We start from the raw sequence: 16,205 nt of genomic DNA, 5'->3' as shown, positions 1-16,205 counted from the left end.
CATTATATGTTTCTAAATGAAATAAATTGATTATATATTCTGTATTGAAAAATGACCAAGTGCCATTACAGTGGACAACACATGTAATGGCGGCAAAAAATGATCAAGCCATCATCCCAGTGAGCTCAATGTGTGGAAACCCTAAATTTAGCAAAGACATGTGACCATACAGTGTGGTAAAATGTTCTAATAAAGTTTGTATTATTTTGATGTGGAAAAACAAAGCTGAAACTAAAATGTGAATGGATTTGTCAACAATTCTGATTTACTTGTTTTTTTGTACACATATTTAATTTATAATTGATTATCTTGCAAGATATACAAGAAATCTGGAAAACATCACCTGCGCTGTTAAGTATCCAGGTAATTATCGAAGTTTCACTGGTTGTATTTTTGATTCAAGATGTCCTGGATCAGTGAATTGGATCGTTCAAAATGATCCAAAATTGACTAGGAATCATATCAGCAACCACAAAAGAGGATATGAACCAAATTGTTATTAAAATAAATTGCAACAACTTGTACTCTTTCTGCACTTTGTTTCCATAAGCCACTTTTTTTTTACTTATCAAGGGGTCTAGACATATTGTTTTCAGAGCTGCCAAGAAAAAACATTTCATTTTTGTTTCCTCACACTCTATTACAATCAACTTTAGATCAATTTAAGAGGTTCCATTGATGTATTAAATTTAATAAAGTTGTGGGATCATATTCATGGGTTTTTGTTTAAAAAGGCATCAAGCAAAAATTACTTTTTAAACGTTTCAAAGATGGTTTGTTTCTGCACAAATGTGTGATAGAAACTTATGTTCAAAGGAAAACTTAAAATGATCAGAAGACAAATTATTCTAAGATAGTCTGGCCAAGAGGCACATTTAAAAAAAAAGAAATAGAGGTGTCTTTGGGACGTTTGTTAAGTAAAATAATTGCTGGTTTATTATCCATCCGTCTTGCATGCACATCAAAAATCAGCACTAAGGTCTTAAGGCAGCACGAGCTTTGTCCAAGATTTCCTTTCTAATCTTTGGATAATGTGGATGAAGAGCAAGAACCTGTGGACAGAAATATTTGCAAAGTTAGAGCCAAATAACAACAATATTACCAACAAGTTTCAATTATCTAAAAATGTTCACCTTGTGGCACACGTCTATGGCCTCAACATGTTTTTTTGCTTTTAAGTAGTTAAAAGCAAGTTTATATCCTGAAGAAAAAGGAAATAGTTGCTGTTAAAAATGTGGTTTTCTCAGTATTACTCTAAACAAAACTGGACGTTGTGGTTCCCCTACCAATATTTGGATTGGTCTGATTCCCATACTTCCAAGCCAGTTCATAATTGAGTGCTGCATCACGGAATGCCATCTCTTTTTCCATTATGTAGCCCTGATATTCATAAGCCTTGCAGCATGACTTTGAAAAAGAAAAAAAAAACAAATGAATATGACAGAAAAAAAGTTGAATTAATTGCACAATTAAGTCACAATAAGGTTTTTAAGTTACCTTATTATGATTTAAGCATCTTTTTAAAAGGTCTCCGGCCAAATCAAATTTTCCTGAGTGGATGTAAATATCTGCCAGCAGCAACCAGCTCTTCTCAAACTCGTCTGCATCTGCCAGGTTCCAGTTCATCTTAGCTATGAGTTTGAGCTGGTTCCTGGCTCTGGGGGTTTGTTTCAGCATCATGTAAGCGGTTGCCATGGCCAGAAGTGCTGGTGCGTGGTCTTTCTGAGAGAAACCAAAACAATGAGATGTCAATTTAACATCAAAATGGCCCCTAACAGAGCTAAACTATTAAACTAAAGGCAATCCAGCAAACATGTCTGACGCAGTAGAAGTTCAGTTTAACGGTATTTGCTGTCATTAAGGAGGAGGCTGAAATAATGCTAATCTCTTGGTGTGAGCATATTTACACAGGAGGGAGTGCTGTCGCTCGTGAACCATCTGGAGTTTGCTTACCTCATTGCTTGCAATCTCTGAGAAAACATTAAGAGCTTTCTCTATATTGGCCTTCTGTTTGGTCGCAAGGAGACAGTAGTTCTCCAGGATGCGGAGCTGTATGTGTCCGCCTGGCGTCTGAGGCTTTATCTCCCGTAGCAACTTCTCAGCTGTTCTCACTGCAAGCTGCTCCGACTCCTGCTTCTCTGTGGAGTTGCTATTGAGAGGCACGGAGGGGTTTTTGTCATTTAAAGAAAGACCGTCAATTTCAAAGCGAAAGTTAATTAAACTTACTCACCCAATTTCACCATCTAAATTCTCAAATAGTTCCCCTCCAAGCGTGTCATTGTCAGGGTTCAGGTAGATTTCAATCATGTTGTAAACTGCGTTTTGACCCCAGTCGTTGTCTTTCCGAGCCTTGTTAAAATGTCGTAGCGCATCGTTGGGTTGTCCTGTATACCTGAGCAGGACGCAGAGGTTTAGCTTCATGTCTTGACTAAATATAAAATTAAAAAAAATAAAAACATTTATCATCTTTAGAAGATGGGTTTGTAACTTACCAAAGATAGAGTCCTTTACAGTAATAGAAGCCAGGGTCTACTTTAGACCTAAAGGAATGTTTTTCAACCATGTCAAGAAATCTGGGGACTTCTTCCAACTTTCCGGCTCTTCTCAACAAGTCTATAATGCGTGACAGAGCTAGGTAGTTATCTGTTTAAAAAAAGATATGCTTTTAGTTCTTAAAAGTGATGATCTTTTATTCATTATTAAAAGAATAGTAAAAATTTATAGTACCTGGCTTCCGCTCCAGAAGTTGTTGAAAATGAAAAACGGCTTGTTCATACTCTTGTTTTCTGAACATGATGTCTGCCATCATCTAGGGAGAAGCACGTGTGAGAAGTAGACTTTTAGATCAGGTTTTAAATAACCGTTGTTGCAGCTGTGGTGACCGAGGGCCAGAACAAACCAAAGTTGTGTCTTCATTGTGTGGGTCAATCTTTAAAATGATACGGCATTGCTCCTTGCAAGCATCCGCCTCATCAAGGGTGAGGTATAACCGTGCCAGCTCCACCATCACCTACGAACAGGGGAGCATTCATCTGAATGGAGTCAATGTCACAATAATCTTTGTGTTAAAAGTGCAAATCTAACATTTTGCTCAAATCCAAACAAGTTAGAGAATGCGTGACACTCAGGCAACAGGCTTCAAAAGATGCCAATGCTTGTTGATCACAGCTGCAGTAAGTACACACAATGGTTTCGATTCAGCTCCGCTGACCTTGAGATCTGTCTCGCAATACACAAGAGCTTCTTTGTAAAACTGGACTGCTCTCTCGTAGCCCCTCTGACTTGTGTAGTGTTTTGCGATCTCGGCACAGATCTCTGCTGCGATCTTCTTTTGCTCGGGGACAGCATCGGGCTGCTCCAACTGCACACGCTTCACCACCTTGGCCTGCACGTCACGCGCCTTTGAACAGCAAAATTTGTCAACTCAACAGTGTTATAACAACAGAATGATCTGAACCGTTTCTGCATATCATAGAAGATGAACATTTGGAATAGGGCTCATATTAGAGAATTTTAGTCACATAAAAAATAAATCACATTTTTATAGTTTATGACACAAAATGATATAGAAAAAAAGGAATCACTTACTTTTTTCAAAGAAAACAAAGATTCTTCGTTTTTTTCAACTTTATTTTGGATCTTTGCCAACAGCACCAGATAACGGCAGTCATCAGAGAGTAAAGGTAGTTCATTCACTAAACAAAACAAACAAATCAACGAGTTATTACTAAAAGGCTGCTTTGGCACCTCCTAGTGGTCAAATTATTTTGTCAGCCATGTTTTAACTAAAGCTGATCTGATGCCATTTAAAACCCACTCCACTGAAAATACCATTTTTGTTGTTTTTAACATGTTCTTGTGGCTTTTTTCTCATTATGGGGGACATATATGAAGGAAATTAAGCTTACAATTGCATATCTGAGTATTTCTTTATTCAAATTATTGTAAATCAGGAGCAGACAAAGAATGCAGTTGGAAAAAGCTTTTAGCAGTGACGTAGAGTCAGCGGGCCACAAGCGCCTTGCTGCACGCTATTCTGATTTATCCAATTGCAAACAAATACATCCATGTACGTCTTTGTTTTCCTTGTCTGAACTGGGATCTAGGTTTGATGTTGTCTGCCATTTTTGTTGCACTGTTGGGGTTGTGAGGGGCTGTAAGTTAGCGGGAGAACGTGTAAACAGATGGATGATAAGAAATGAGGGAAGACTTACTCCTTTGCCAACAGTTCAACATAGAGGCAAATTTTCTAATGAAAGCACACATTTGTTTTTTTGTTGTTTTTTAATTAACCTAAAAATGGCATAATCACAATTATAAGACCTATGGGAATGCTTTTACAATAGATCAAAAGATGATCTGAGTGGGTGTTCAAAGACTAAACAACATCTGTATTTCTTTAGCAGCTCCTTGTTTTTCATTTGAATTAGTCTTACTAATAAACAAGCTTTTAAAAGTTTAAACTCTTATTATAAGATCCTCAAAGCAAGCTAGATTTTAAAGTAATATAAAAAAGCACTCTGACTAACACGCGCTCTCTTCTGCTCCTAATAGTCTGCTTTTTCAGTTAAAAAAACATTGAAGAAATATCAGCTTACTTGGTTTATACATCCAAGCAATGCATCACCGCTTAATAAATATTTGTGAACATCCAGGTTCAACTGCTTAATCTGTTGTTTATAGTTTTAGAATACACATGAGAAAAAAAGGGATGTTTCAGCTCGAGTCACTTCCCGTTGCTGTCATTTGTGACGCATTTAGTACCTGGTTCATGAGCCAGAGCGTCATGCAGGACTTTTTCACTGCGATCGTATTGCTTCATCTTCATCAGAAGCTCAGCCAGGTCGTAGCGCAGGAACGTGTGCTGCTCTGTCTGCAGGGCAGCCTCATAGTACTTGATAGCCTGAATGTCAACAACAGTCTTTGAATGACGCATGTCCACCTGTGTCTGAAATATTTAGGGTCAAACAAATACCTCAAAGTAGTTATGAGTCTTGATCAGAGCTTTCCCCATCTTACTCGCTAAGATGGAGTCTTTGGGGTTTTTCTTCAGGGCCTGGTCATAAGCCTCAATGGCTTTCTCTGGCTGAAAAAACACACACACACACACACCAGCGACAGGAATCAGTATAAACAGTTGTAAACGTGATAAACAATTTAAGTGCTGTTGCATACTTGATAGTACAAATTGTAGAAAATGGGAATAGCTCTTTTTGTGTTAACTGATTACACAATCTTCACCAGATTTAAGGAAAAAAACAACACAAAAAAATTGTATTAGGAAGCATAGTTTAAGGCTCAATCGGATGAAGTAACAAGTTCATTTCTTCAGTGAAAATATCAAGAATTTAATATTTTGATGTATAAATCCAGATTAAAGTTAAGTGTATTTTGTTGCTTTAATCCTCATGAATACTCCAATATTGAACAAACATGGAGTCAAACAATTGTTAGTTATCACATTTCTTAATTCTCTGCGTAGGAAGAGAAAAAATGTCAAAAAATAAATCACAAAACAGGAAGTAATTTGTTTGTAGAAACATAGAATGTTTATAACATGTTCAACATTCAGTAGTCAAACTGTAAGAAAAAGAAAAGAATAACCAAAAAAAAGCTAAATTAAAAGAAGATGGTGCAACTGTATCAAAAAAGTGAGCACAAGTGGAATATTGCTAATGACACTTTAGAAAGCCATCATGTGACATCTTTGTCTTATTCAGTCTTCATACAGTCATGTTTAAATTTGGTCATATTCTTTACTATAGTTGTAAGATGAAGCAGAAAAAAACAGCTTACAAATAAAGCTTCCCTAACATAAAAACAAGTCACTTTCTTTAAATAAGGCCTAAAGAAAATTATTTAAAAAGAAATAATCAGACTTATACCCCTCACCTCCAGAATGTTCATGTAGGCGTCACCAAGTAGGAGATAAGTGTGAGGGCTGGACCGCTTTTCCACAATTTCCCTATGAAAACGCTCACATCGCATCATTTATGTTGTAGTTTTTATGCAGACATGAATACATTTTTCTGTTCAAAATAGACATCATTTGATTTTTATTTTGGCTCATATACTGTCTTCACAATTTAATTAAAGGCTGATTTTTGTTAATGCTCACCTGTAACAGCTCACATACAGCCGCTTCTCTCTTTTGTGCATCAGATATATGTTTGCCATTTTCTCTTTTGCTTGGATGTAGTACGGCTGTTCAGGGGTAATATTTCGCAACATTTTCAGCGCCAGTTCAACGTCTCCACGCAGCAGGGCCAGGTCTGCGTTAGCAATGGTGATTCGCAGCTCCTCAGATGTCCCGGAAAACTCAGTAATAGCATCCTGCATCACCTTTGCAGCTTCATGCTGAAACACAAAAAACACTCATTAAGTTCTTAAATATATAGATGTTTTCTTTTCCAATCCGAGAACTACATTTGAACCAAAATAAAACGTTATCATGCAGGAGCATTTATAAATTCAGTCTTTGTTCACCTGTTGTCCGTTGAGCCACAGGGCCTCAGCGAGCTCCAAGAAAATAGAAACACAGTCGGCAGAGCTCATTTCCATCTTCTTTTGCTTCGATTTTGAATGGGATTCCGCTTTACGGACACCCGGAAGACTCACAGCCATCTGTAATATCTGAATCGCCTCTGCAAGCTCACCCGTTTTCTTCTTTGCCTGGGCCATAATCAGGTGGTACAGCGGGTGGCCTCGAATCTAGAAGAAACAAAAGGCAGATTGGTGTTTGTGCAGGCAAAGCCAGCATGAACATATTTCACTGCTGTCTGTGTCACACTAGCACTATTGTTCTGGAAAGTTATTTCTAAACAATCTTTTTACTATTGATTTCCGTGTGAATGCTAAAAAATGTAAACCTCAATTAAAAAAAAAGTAAATTATTCTGATGTATGGGCTTTGACTTTGCACTCTGTCCCTGAATGATACATTTACGGACTCTGCTTTACAGAGATTTGCTTTTGTTCACTGAAATAAAAAAAGAATAATCTCTTTTCATTGTTGATGGGCCTCAATGCATTTTGAAATATATCAATACAAATTCAGTACAGTCTTATATCAACAATAGTGTGTTAAAACCACTCCAAGGGCATTTAAACAAATTAATACGTAGAGTCAAGTGCATAAACAAATCAAGGATACAGAAAACATTTCTTCGCATCTTCCTACGAACAAAATGTTATTTTTGATTTAATTTTTTAAGTGTGTAATTCTTTTTAAGAGAATCTCGTTTTTGTTGTTGCTGTAATGTTAATGTAAAATAAAAGTTGAGAAGTTGAGTAGTTTTTGGGAAAATTTAGACAATACAAATAAAAAGAACATTTAAATGTCTTCTCGTAAAACCACACTATTAGATTTTTATAAGTACAGTAAATACTAACGTGAAAATCACAGAGCTGCAAAGTGGACAGTTTACTTTCCATGCAAATGTTGCATAGAAACACCAGCGACCATAAATTTGGAAGCAGTGATCTTACCTCAAAGTCTTGGCTGAGGCAGAGTTCAAGAGAATGGGTGCACAGAGTTATGTTTCCCTGCAGCAGGTGGATCTGAGCCATTAGGAGGTGAGCGTCTGCATGAGATGGATACTGGTCTAGGCAGTGGCGTAGACTGCTCTGAGCAGCATCGATATCACCTGAAACAGTGCAGCATTTATGCCGTTAAATTGTAAAAGAAACACAGTAAAAACATGAAATGAAGTTATGATGCTAGTACAAATCTGACACACTTACCACAGAGATATCTGACTTTAGCCATCAGAAAAACTGCATTAAGGAGACCCGGAACAATTTTCACCACAGTATCCAACAGCTTGGCACAGTGTTGGAGCTGAGGAGCAGGAGGCTGGCCTGGGGCAGGAGGCTACAATGTAATCAACAACAAATTTTCTTTTACAAAGTGTTATGTCAAACCAGACTTGAATTGCTCAAATGCAAGACCTAAAGTTTCTATACCGCACACACGACAAACCTAAATAAAGACCAATTTTCTACCTTTGCAGGGCAGAGTGCAAGATATTCTTGGATGATCTCCAGAAGGAAGTCTGGATTCATCTTTTCCAGGTACTCGACTCCCAGGGGAAGGCCCTGCAGCGAGGAGAAGTGGGTGTCCACTGCATCGTTCAGCAGGTTGGTCACCTCCTCCTGGGGCCGCCGCTTTTTGGCCGCCAGCACAGCCTGCAGGTACAAGAGCTCCTGAAGGATACAAACATTTAAAAAAAGGATTCAAATATCATTTAACAAAAAGAAAGCAAAAATCAGATTGTCAAATAAAAAAGAAAAGGAAAAGTAATCAGCAGGAAAAAAATCTTCAAAGAACAGGGATAGGTACAAAACATTGGGTCCATAACAAATATTTCAGTTAAAAGGTTATTACGCCTGATTTTCCAATGGACTTTTGAATTTCTGTGAGAAACTCCAATTGTTGTTCTGCGTCGTCAACATGACCCTCCATCAGATGACAGCGAACTATACCTGAAAAGGGAAAACATAACAGGAAAACTTTAGTATGAAGGAAGGAACTAGGTCTCGCTTAAAGCATCAAGCAAACTGAAAACAAGAGATTACAAGTCAGTATTACCAGTCAGAGCTGAAATACTAGCTGCTTCCTTGTTGGAAGTCGAGGTCTTGTACCACTTTAGAGCCTCTTTTGTTCTGCCCATTAGAACCATCTGGTAGCCCAGTTCGATTGCTAAATCGGGGTCTCCCGGTACCAACGAAAAGGCTCTTTCCACCATTTTAAATGTCAGCTCAATCACTTTTTTATTGCGCCCACACTGTCATACAAGCAAAACACAACGATAACAAGATTCAATGACAATGCAGTTTAAGCTGAGAAAGACACCCCTCCCTGCAGCTTCATAAAGTCTGAAAGGTGTTCAAAATGGACTCACAACACGAGTGAAGGCAAGAGACATTCTGTAGAAAAGCTCCGGGTTGTTTGGTTCCAAGATGTCTAAGCTGCTCATGAGGTTGGAGAGCATCTTTGCTGCCTGTTAGTGAGACGTGTAATGATGATGAGAGCTGCATCATGTTGAAATATCAACCCTTTTATTTATTTTTTAATTAATTTTGTCATTTCTATCAAAATAAGAAGTGTTACCTCAGTAAAATCACCATCTCTGCACACGGAATGCAGTGCTAGCATTCGCAGGGCCTCCAGGTTATTTTTATCCTTCTGTAAAAGCCTGAAACATTACACAAGGTGGTGTGAGTGAAGTCCATCCTTTACATTTGATAAGCTATGATTTCTATTATTAATAGAAATGGCGTATATGATACTCCTGCAGTGCAGTGTGGAGCTCCCAGTCAAATAACATTAAACTAAAAGGAATGGAAAGGGTCCTCTCAGGGGGTGTGATGAATACTCCTTGATCTTTCACAAGATCAGGAAGGATGTAATCTAAGTTACCAGTCTGATTTCTGTCCAGCAAACCAGAGTATGACTACCAATTTATAGAACACCTCAAACGCACTTCATCAGTTACCTGTCTGCCGTGTCCACAGTTTGATCCCAGTTTTGGAGGCTTAGCATCAGTTTCATTTTCTTGATGAGAGCAGGTAGAAAGCCAGGGGAGCTCACTATGATTTGGTTAACTATCTCTAATGCTCCAGAGTAGTTCTGACGGTATTCATAGTACTGTGCCTGCGATAAAAAGAAAAGGAGACATTTAGAGACTTCAAAATGGTAAGAAAAACAAAACAGAAAAGCTAAACTTCAAACCAAGTTAAGAGAAACAAAAGGAGCAAGCAAAAGCTTAAAATTTAAGATTGAAGCTCAAGTTAGAAAAACTTACAGAGTGCAGTTTGAAATATTACAAGAAAAATGCAAACACAAATTTAACAAAAACGAGTCCAGACTATAAAAGCTACAGCAGCTGAAAAATATCCAATAAACTGAAATAAATTTTAAAACTACAATAGATTAGAGTCTTTAAAAACAGTCAAAAAAAATGTAAGAATGATACTATAAGAAATTTGTCTGTTGTTGTTTGTACAAACATTTTTAAATAAAGATTTTATTTAATGAAACTGCTCAAAGAGAAGTAACTGCCATCACAAAGACGACAAAGAAAACATTGAGTCATGGCCTTGGGCAATCATTTATACAAAACATACAGTTGTATGTGTCTGAAATGTAACATCCTGGCATTCAAACCATGGCTGCTCACTATAGAGCTGTAATACACACATTACCTTTCCCATCAGAGCAAAAACATTAGCTCCTTCTTTCAGTCCCTCATCAAAGTACTTTCCAGCCTTTCGGGCATAGGAGTCTTTTCCAGATGTAACGTCTATCCAAGCTTTTAGAACGATCCCCTGAACAACAAATATAAGTGAACAGTTTATCAAGAGACACCCTGATGATTCAAAACATTTCTTACATGATATATTTATCTAACAAAGGTAATTGTGAATTTGTGATTTTCTTCATCATACTATAAAAGGCTGAACTCTTACCTCTTTAGAGCCATTGGAGAGCTTGATCATTCTTTCTATGTACTCTCTTGCTTTGTCATTTCGCCCCAACAGCCAGAGGAAAGTCCCAGCATAGTACAAACTCTTAGGAGGTGCACTTTTACGGTCTTCTTTTATCTTTGCATCAAGCTCTTGAATGACCTCTTTGTCTGCAAACACCAAGAGATCTTTTAAAATAACTCATACATTTAGCCCACCAATGTGATCTAGCAAACTCTTTCTCTTTCGGCTTTTCCCATCAGGGGTCGCCACAGCGAATCATCCTTTTCCACCTCACTCTATCATGAACATCTTCTACCCTAACGTTAGCCAACTTCATGTCCTCTGTTAAGACATCCATGTATCTCCTCTTTGGCCGTCCTCTTGCCCTCCTGCCAGGCAGCTCCATCTCCAACATCCTTCTACCAATATATCCACTATCCCTCCTCTGAACATGTCCAAACCATCTCAGTCTGGCTTCTCTGACTTTGTCGCTAACACAGGCAACGTGAGCCGTCCCTCTGATGTACTCGTTCCTTATCCTGTCTAACCTGGTCACTCCTAAGGAGAACCTCAACATCTTCATCTCCGCTACCTCCATCTCAGCCTCTTGTCTCTGTCTCACTGCTACCGTCTCTAACCCATAGAGCAGAGCTGGTCTCACCACTGTCTTGTACACCTTTCCTTTGAGTCTTGCTGGCACTCTTCTGTCACACAACACTCCTGACACTTTCCTCCAACCGCTCCAACCTGCCTGCACTCGCCTCTTCACCTCTTTTCCACAATCCCCATCACACTGAACTGTTGACCCCAAGTACTTAAACTCCTGCACCTTCTTCACCTCAGCCCCCTGTAACCTAACGCTTCTACCTTGATCCCTCTCGTTCAGACACATGTATTCTGTCTTACTACGACTGACCTTCATACCTCTTCTTTCCAGAGCAAACCTCCACCTCTCTAGCTGTTCCTCCACCTGCTCTCTACTCTCACTGCAAATTACAATGTCATCCGCAAACATCATTGTCCAGGGAGATTCCTGTCTTACCTCGTCTGTCAGCCTGTCCATCAGCATAGCAAACAAAAAAGGACTCAAAGCTGATCCTTGGTGTAGTCCCACCTCCACCTTGAACTCCTCTGTCTGACCTACAGCACATCTCACCACCGTCATACTTCTCTCATACATGTCCTGAACTACTCTGACATACTTCTCTGCCACTCCAGACGACCTCATACAGTACCACAGCTCCTCCCTCGGCACCCTGTCATACGCCTTCTCTAAATCTACGAACACACAATGCAGCTCCTTCTGACCTTCTCTGTACTTTTCCATCAACATTCTCAAAGCAAAAATGGCATCAGTGGTGCTCTTACGGGGCATGAAACCATACTGCTGCTCACAAATCTCCACCTTCTTCCTAAGCCTGGCTTCCACTACTCTTTCCCACAGCTTCATTGTGTGGCTCATCAACTTTATTCCTCTATAGTTGCTGCAGTTCTGCGTGTCACCCTTGTTCTTAAAGATCGGGACCAGAACGCTTCTCCTCCATTCCTCAGGCATCTTCTCACTCTCTAAAATCCTATTGAACAACCTTGTTAGAAATTCCACTGCTGTCTCTCCTAGGCACTTCCATACCTCCACAGGTACGTCATCAGGACCAACAGCCTTTCCGCTCTTCATCCTTTTCAGAGCCTTCCTAACCTCATCCTTTCCAATCTCTGCTACTTCCTGCTCCACAACAACCACATCTTCCTCCCTTCTTTCCCTGTCATTTTCCTCGTTCATCAGCTCCTCAAAATACTCCTTCCATCTTTTCTGTACACTCTCTTGGGTTGTTAGCACCTTTCCATCTCTGTCCTTAATCACCCTTATCTGTTGCACGTCCTTCCCATCTCTGTCTCTCTGTCTGGCTAGCCTGTACAAGTCTTTCTCTCCTTCCTTTGTGTCTAACCTGTCATAAAGCTCATCGTAAGCTTTCTGTTTGGCCTTTGCCACCTCTCTCTTCACTCTACGCTGCGCTTCCTTGTACTCCTGTCTACCTTCCTCAGTCCTTTCTAAATCCCACTTCCTTTTAGCCAACCTCTTCCTCTGGACGCATTCCTGTACTTCCTCATTCCACCACCAAGTCTCTTTACCGTCTTTCCTCTTTCCAGATGACACACCTAGCACCTTCCTACCTGTTTCCCTGATAATCTCTGCTGTAGTTTCCCAGTCCTCTGGAAGCTCATCCTGACCACCCAGGACCTGCCTCAACTTCTGCCTAAATTCCTCACAAGTTTCTTCATTCTGTAGCTTCCACCACTTGGTCTTCTTTTCTGTTTTCCCTCTCTTCTTCTTCCTGACCTCCAGAGTCATCTTACACACCACCATGCGGTGCTGTCTGGCTACCCTCTCTCCTACCACCACTTTGCAGTCATTAACCTCTCTAAAAATGACCTCGTCTACATAGGATGTAGTCCACCTGGGTACTCCTACCTCCACTTCTGTATGTCACTCTATGTTCCTCTCTCTTCTGGAAGTAAGTGTTGACTACAGCCATTTCCATCCTCTTCGCAAAGTCCACCACCATCTGTCCCTCCAGATTCCTTTCCTTCACACCAAACCTGCCCATCACCTCCTCATCACCTCTGTTGCCCTCACCAACATGCCCATTAAAGTCTGCTCCAATAACAACTCTCTCTCCTCTGGGAAAACTCTCTATGACCTCATCCAACTCACTCCAGAATCTCTCCTTCACTTCTAACTCACAGCCAACCTGTGGCGCATACCCACTGACTACATTCACCATCACCCCTTCAATTTCTAACTTTAGGCTCATCATCCTGTCTGAGACTCTTTTCACCTCTAGAACACTGTTTACGAACTCCCCCTTCAGAATCACACCTACCCCGTTTCTCTTCCTATCAGCACCATGATAGAACAGTTTGTATCCTCCTCCAATACTACGTGCCTTGCTGCCCTTCCACCTTGTCTCCTGCACACACAGTACATCTACCTTCCTTCTCTCCATCATGTCTGCCAGCTCTCTGCCTTTCCCTGTCATTGTGCCAACGTTAAGAGTCCCTATTCTCAAACCTATGTTCCTGCCTTTTCCCTTCTCTCTCTGGTCACGGACCCTTCTGCCTCCCCTCTTTCTTCCACCAACAGTAGTCAAATTTCCACCGACACCCTGTAGGTTAACAGCATCGGTGGCGGTCGTTGTTAACCCGGGCCTCGACCGATCCGGTATGTCTAAAGTGTTGTGGATGATTCGCATGGTTATTTTGGCAATTTTTACGCCGGATGCCCTTCCTGACGCAACCCTCTCTATTTATCCGGGCTTGGGACCGGCACAGAAGTTACTGGCTTGCAACCCCTGTGGCTAGATTCAATGTGATCTAGCAAACGAAAAACGCAATTGTGATCAATTTAATTAGTCAACTTAATCGATTATTTAATTTCTATTCCTTCAATCCAACCAGATCGATCCATCGGAGGAACGTTGTTTATGAAATCAAATCAACCTATACCATTATAAAATAGTTTCAAAATGAAATAAATAGATCATAATCAATCATAATTGACATTTGGACTGAGACATTGAAGGTTTATTTTACTTTAACGTAAAAACAACCAAGTGTCATGGCAGCAAAAAAAAAGAAAATAAAAAAGATCACTCCATCATTACAGTTCAATGTGTGGAAACCCTTTGAATTTAGCAAAGACACATGACCATACAGCCGTAGAATGTTCTAATAATGTTCCCTTTGGATTATTTGGAAAATCAAAATTGGGGAGAAACTAAAATGTGAATGGATTTGTCAACTATTCGTGTTTACTTGTTTGTTTGTACACATACTTAATTTAAGCTTGACTATCTTGTATGAAAAACAAGGAATCTAGAAAACTTCACCTGTACTGTTCAGTACCTAGGTATTTATCTCTGAGTCACACTGGTTGAACATATCCTGGATCAATTTAAGATCAGGGAACTGAACAGTTTAAAATGAACCCGTATTGATTGTGAATTGTATCTGCAACATAACAATTTGAATGAAATACTTGTTAAAATGGTTCGTTTCATCCTTAGATCAAATGAAGGATGATGAAAATGTTGTGCCTCACCTGGATTTGCTTTTCTTTTCTCTGCATAAAGAAGGGCCATCAGTGTGCACAGAGAAACATGCCTATCGTCTCTTAGTGTGTCCAGTTCTGCTGTTGCTTCTTGAATTTGATCTAAAAAATAATTATTGGCATAATATGAGTGGATTGCATAACAATATAAGTGGCACATCTGTACCTAAACTCCAGTAGTTCTTTCAGCTCACCTTGCATTAGAGTCCCATATGCGTGGAAGAAAATGTATTTGGGTTCATTGTTGTATTTCCTTTGAGCGTCTGATGTCGCATGTACAGCATGATTGTAGTACTTTTCATGGCAGTAGTATAGGATTAAAGCCTGTGGGATGATTAAAAAGAGGTAATCATTTGTGGATGTGAACGGTAAACTGACAAACGTGACGAACGGACGCGCAGACTGCAAAACCACAAGCGCACAAACATGTCGTCGAGCCAAGCTAGCTGTTAATGAGGATGATTAGCTTTTTCCATCGCAGGGAAACAACTGATGATCTGCTTTTGTTGCGACGTTTTAAAAGCAAATCTTCAAAATACTTTCTCCTATACATGACTAACTCCATTTCCCCCCTTTTTTGTCCATTTGACAAGCGGCTAAACTTAAGCTGAATAATGTTTGCTCAGCTCGTGTTCGGACGAACTAGAACAGTCTCATTTGTTGTGTTTACTTACCAGCAATGCGTCTTCATCCTCCATTTGTTCTAAAAATTTCAAGCTTGATGTTTGTTTGTTTTTGGAACTGTGTATTTCTCTCTAAACATTGCTTTTCGGGACGATACGTGAATTATGGTGCAAATAGCTGTGCTTTCGCCATCTTGCTCAACAGCTTTAGTGTTGCCTGGTAACGAAGGAACTTCAGTGGGTTTATTAAACCCTCTTCTTTGACTGTCAGGTCTCGTTTCCCAGCTGGGGCTACTTGAACCCCTGTCTTTATTATATAATTTAGACCATAAACCTCAAATATTAATATTATATTATTGCCACACAAATCAAAAATATAAAACTTTGGGCATGAGCTTAAATATATCATTGACGTAAAAACCCTGAAAAGGAAAACCTTGGGAAATAATACCGTTTTTCAACACCATCCATGGTAGTTTCTCTTTTATGTCTATAGATGGCGCAATGGCACACACACACACACACACACACTCAATTACCACGGCAATCTTAACCCATTAAATCCCACAGGTCACTGTGCCCGAAGGGAGGGGGACAAATTCTAAGACTATAAAAATGTTTCTGTGTGATCTATCCATGCATTTTCAGCATATTGAATAATACAAGTGTCACATGGGTGCTGAAAATTGTCACATGACCCAGAACTGTTCACTTTCTGGTCATGATGATGATATGGAGAAAGCTCTAAAATAAAAGGTTGGCCAAGTATGTTAACATTAAGACAGGACATAGATTTTTGGTGCACATCATGTTTAAGATGTCTAGTAATTTGCATTTATTTGCATTTGCATCAGATTAAAGCTCTTAAACTCTGCATCTGAGTCCAGACCTAAATTCTGTCCCGACAGCAATTACTCAACCATGTTTAAAATGTTATCATATAACTCACAAAAATGGCAACAACAGTGACCAGTGGGATTAACCATTGTATACAAATAGGCTAAC

General features: G+C 39.6%; 1 protein-coding gene across 2 annotated transcripts; it reads right to left on the bottom strand.

Moving 5' to 3' along the window:
• Positions 1-909: 909 nt before the first annotated feature.
• On the bottom strand, positions 910-15,432 carry ttc21b (tetratricopeptide repeat domain 21B). 2 transcript variants are annotated; one of them, XM_004081737.5, is made up of 29 exons: positions 15,252-15,432; positions 14,772-14,901; positions 14,569-14,679; positions 10,470-10,636; positions 10,206-10,328; positions 9,497-9,654; positions 9,112-9,196; positions 8,903-9,001; positions 8,590-8,785; positions 8,386-8,483; positions 8,004-8,204; positions 7,743-7,872; positions 7,488-7,645; positions 6,487-6,711; positions 6,119-6,357; positions 5,893-5,965; positions 4,976-5,086; positions 4,765-4,903; positions 3,589-3,695; positions 3,212-3,400; positions 2,900-3,010; positions 2,728-2,809; positions 2,493-2,643; positions 2,231-2,392; positions 1,954-2,149; positions 1,498-1,722; positions 1,287-1,407; positions 1,134-1,201; positions 910-1,052 (listed from the first exon to the last, which is right to left on the bottom strand). In XM_004081737.5, exons 1-29 carry the CDS (start codon positions 15,273-15,275, stop codon positions 975-977), a joined length of 3,957 nt encoding a protein of 1,318 aa, XP_004081785.1. In that variant the 5' UTR covers positions 15,276-15,432; the 3' UTR covers positions 910-974. The 2 variants fall into 2 exon arrangements, with proteins under 2 accessions (XP_004081785.1, XP_078795416.1); XM_078939290.1 differs by having other exon boundaries at positions 2,493-2,613; positions 15,252-15,431.
• Between the last annotated feature and the right edge of the window lie 773 nt (positions 15,433-16,205).

The sequence above is a fragment of the Oryzias latipes genome, chromosome 21 (genome assembly GCF_053564925.1).
Source record: "Oryzias latipes strain Hd-rR chromosome 21, Olatipes_Hd-rR_3.1".
Taxonomy (NCBI): Eukaryota; Metazoa; Chordata; class Actinopteri; order Beloniformes; family Adrianichthyidae; genus Oryzias; species Oryzias latipes.
This window is presented reverse-complemented; position numbering and strand designations above follow the sequence as displayed.

Bases quoted from the DNA above. Each gene is read 5' to 3' on its own strand.
- ttc21b (XM_004081737.5), bottom strand. From the start codon at position 15,275: ATGGAGGATGAAGACGCATTGCTG. The intron at 5,087-5,892 runs GTGAGGGGTATA...GTGTTTTTTCAG, and splicing joins CCTACATGAACATTCTGGAG to CCAGAGAAAGCCATTGAGGC. The intron at 2,150-2,230 runs GTGAGTAAGTTT...GCCTCTCAATAG, and splicing joins AATTTAGATGGTGAAATTGG to CAACTCCACAGAGAAGCAGG.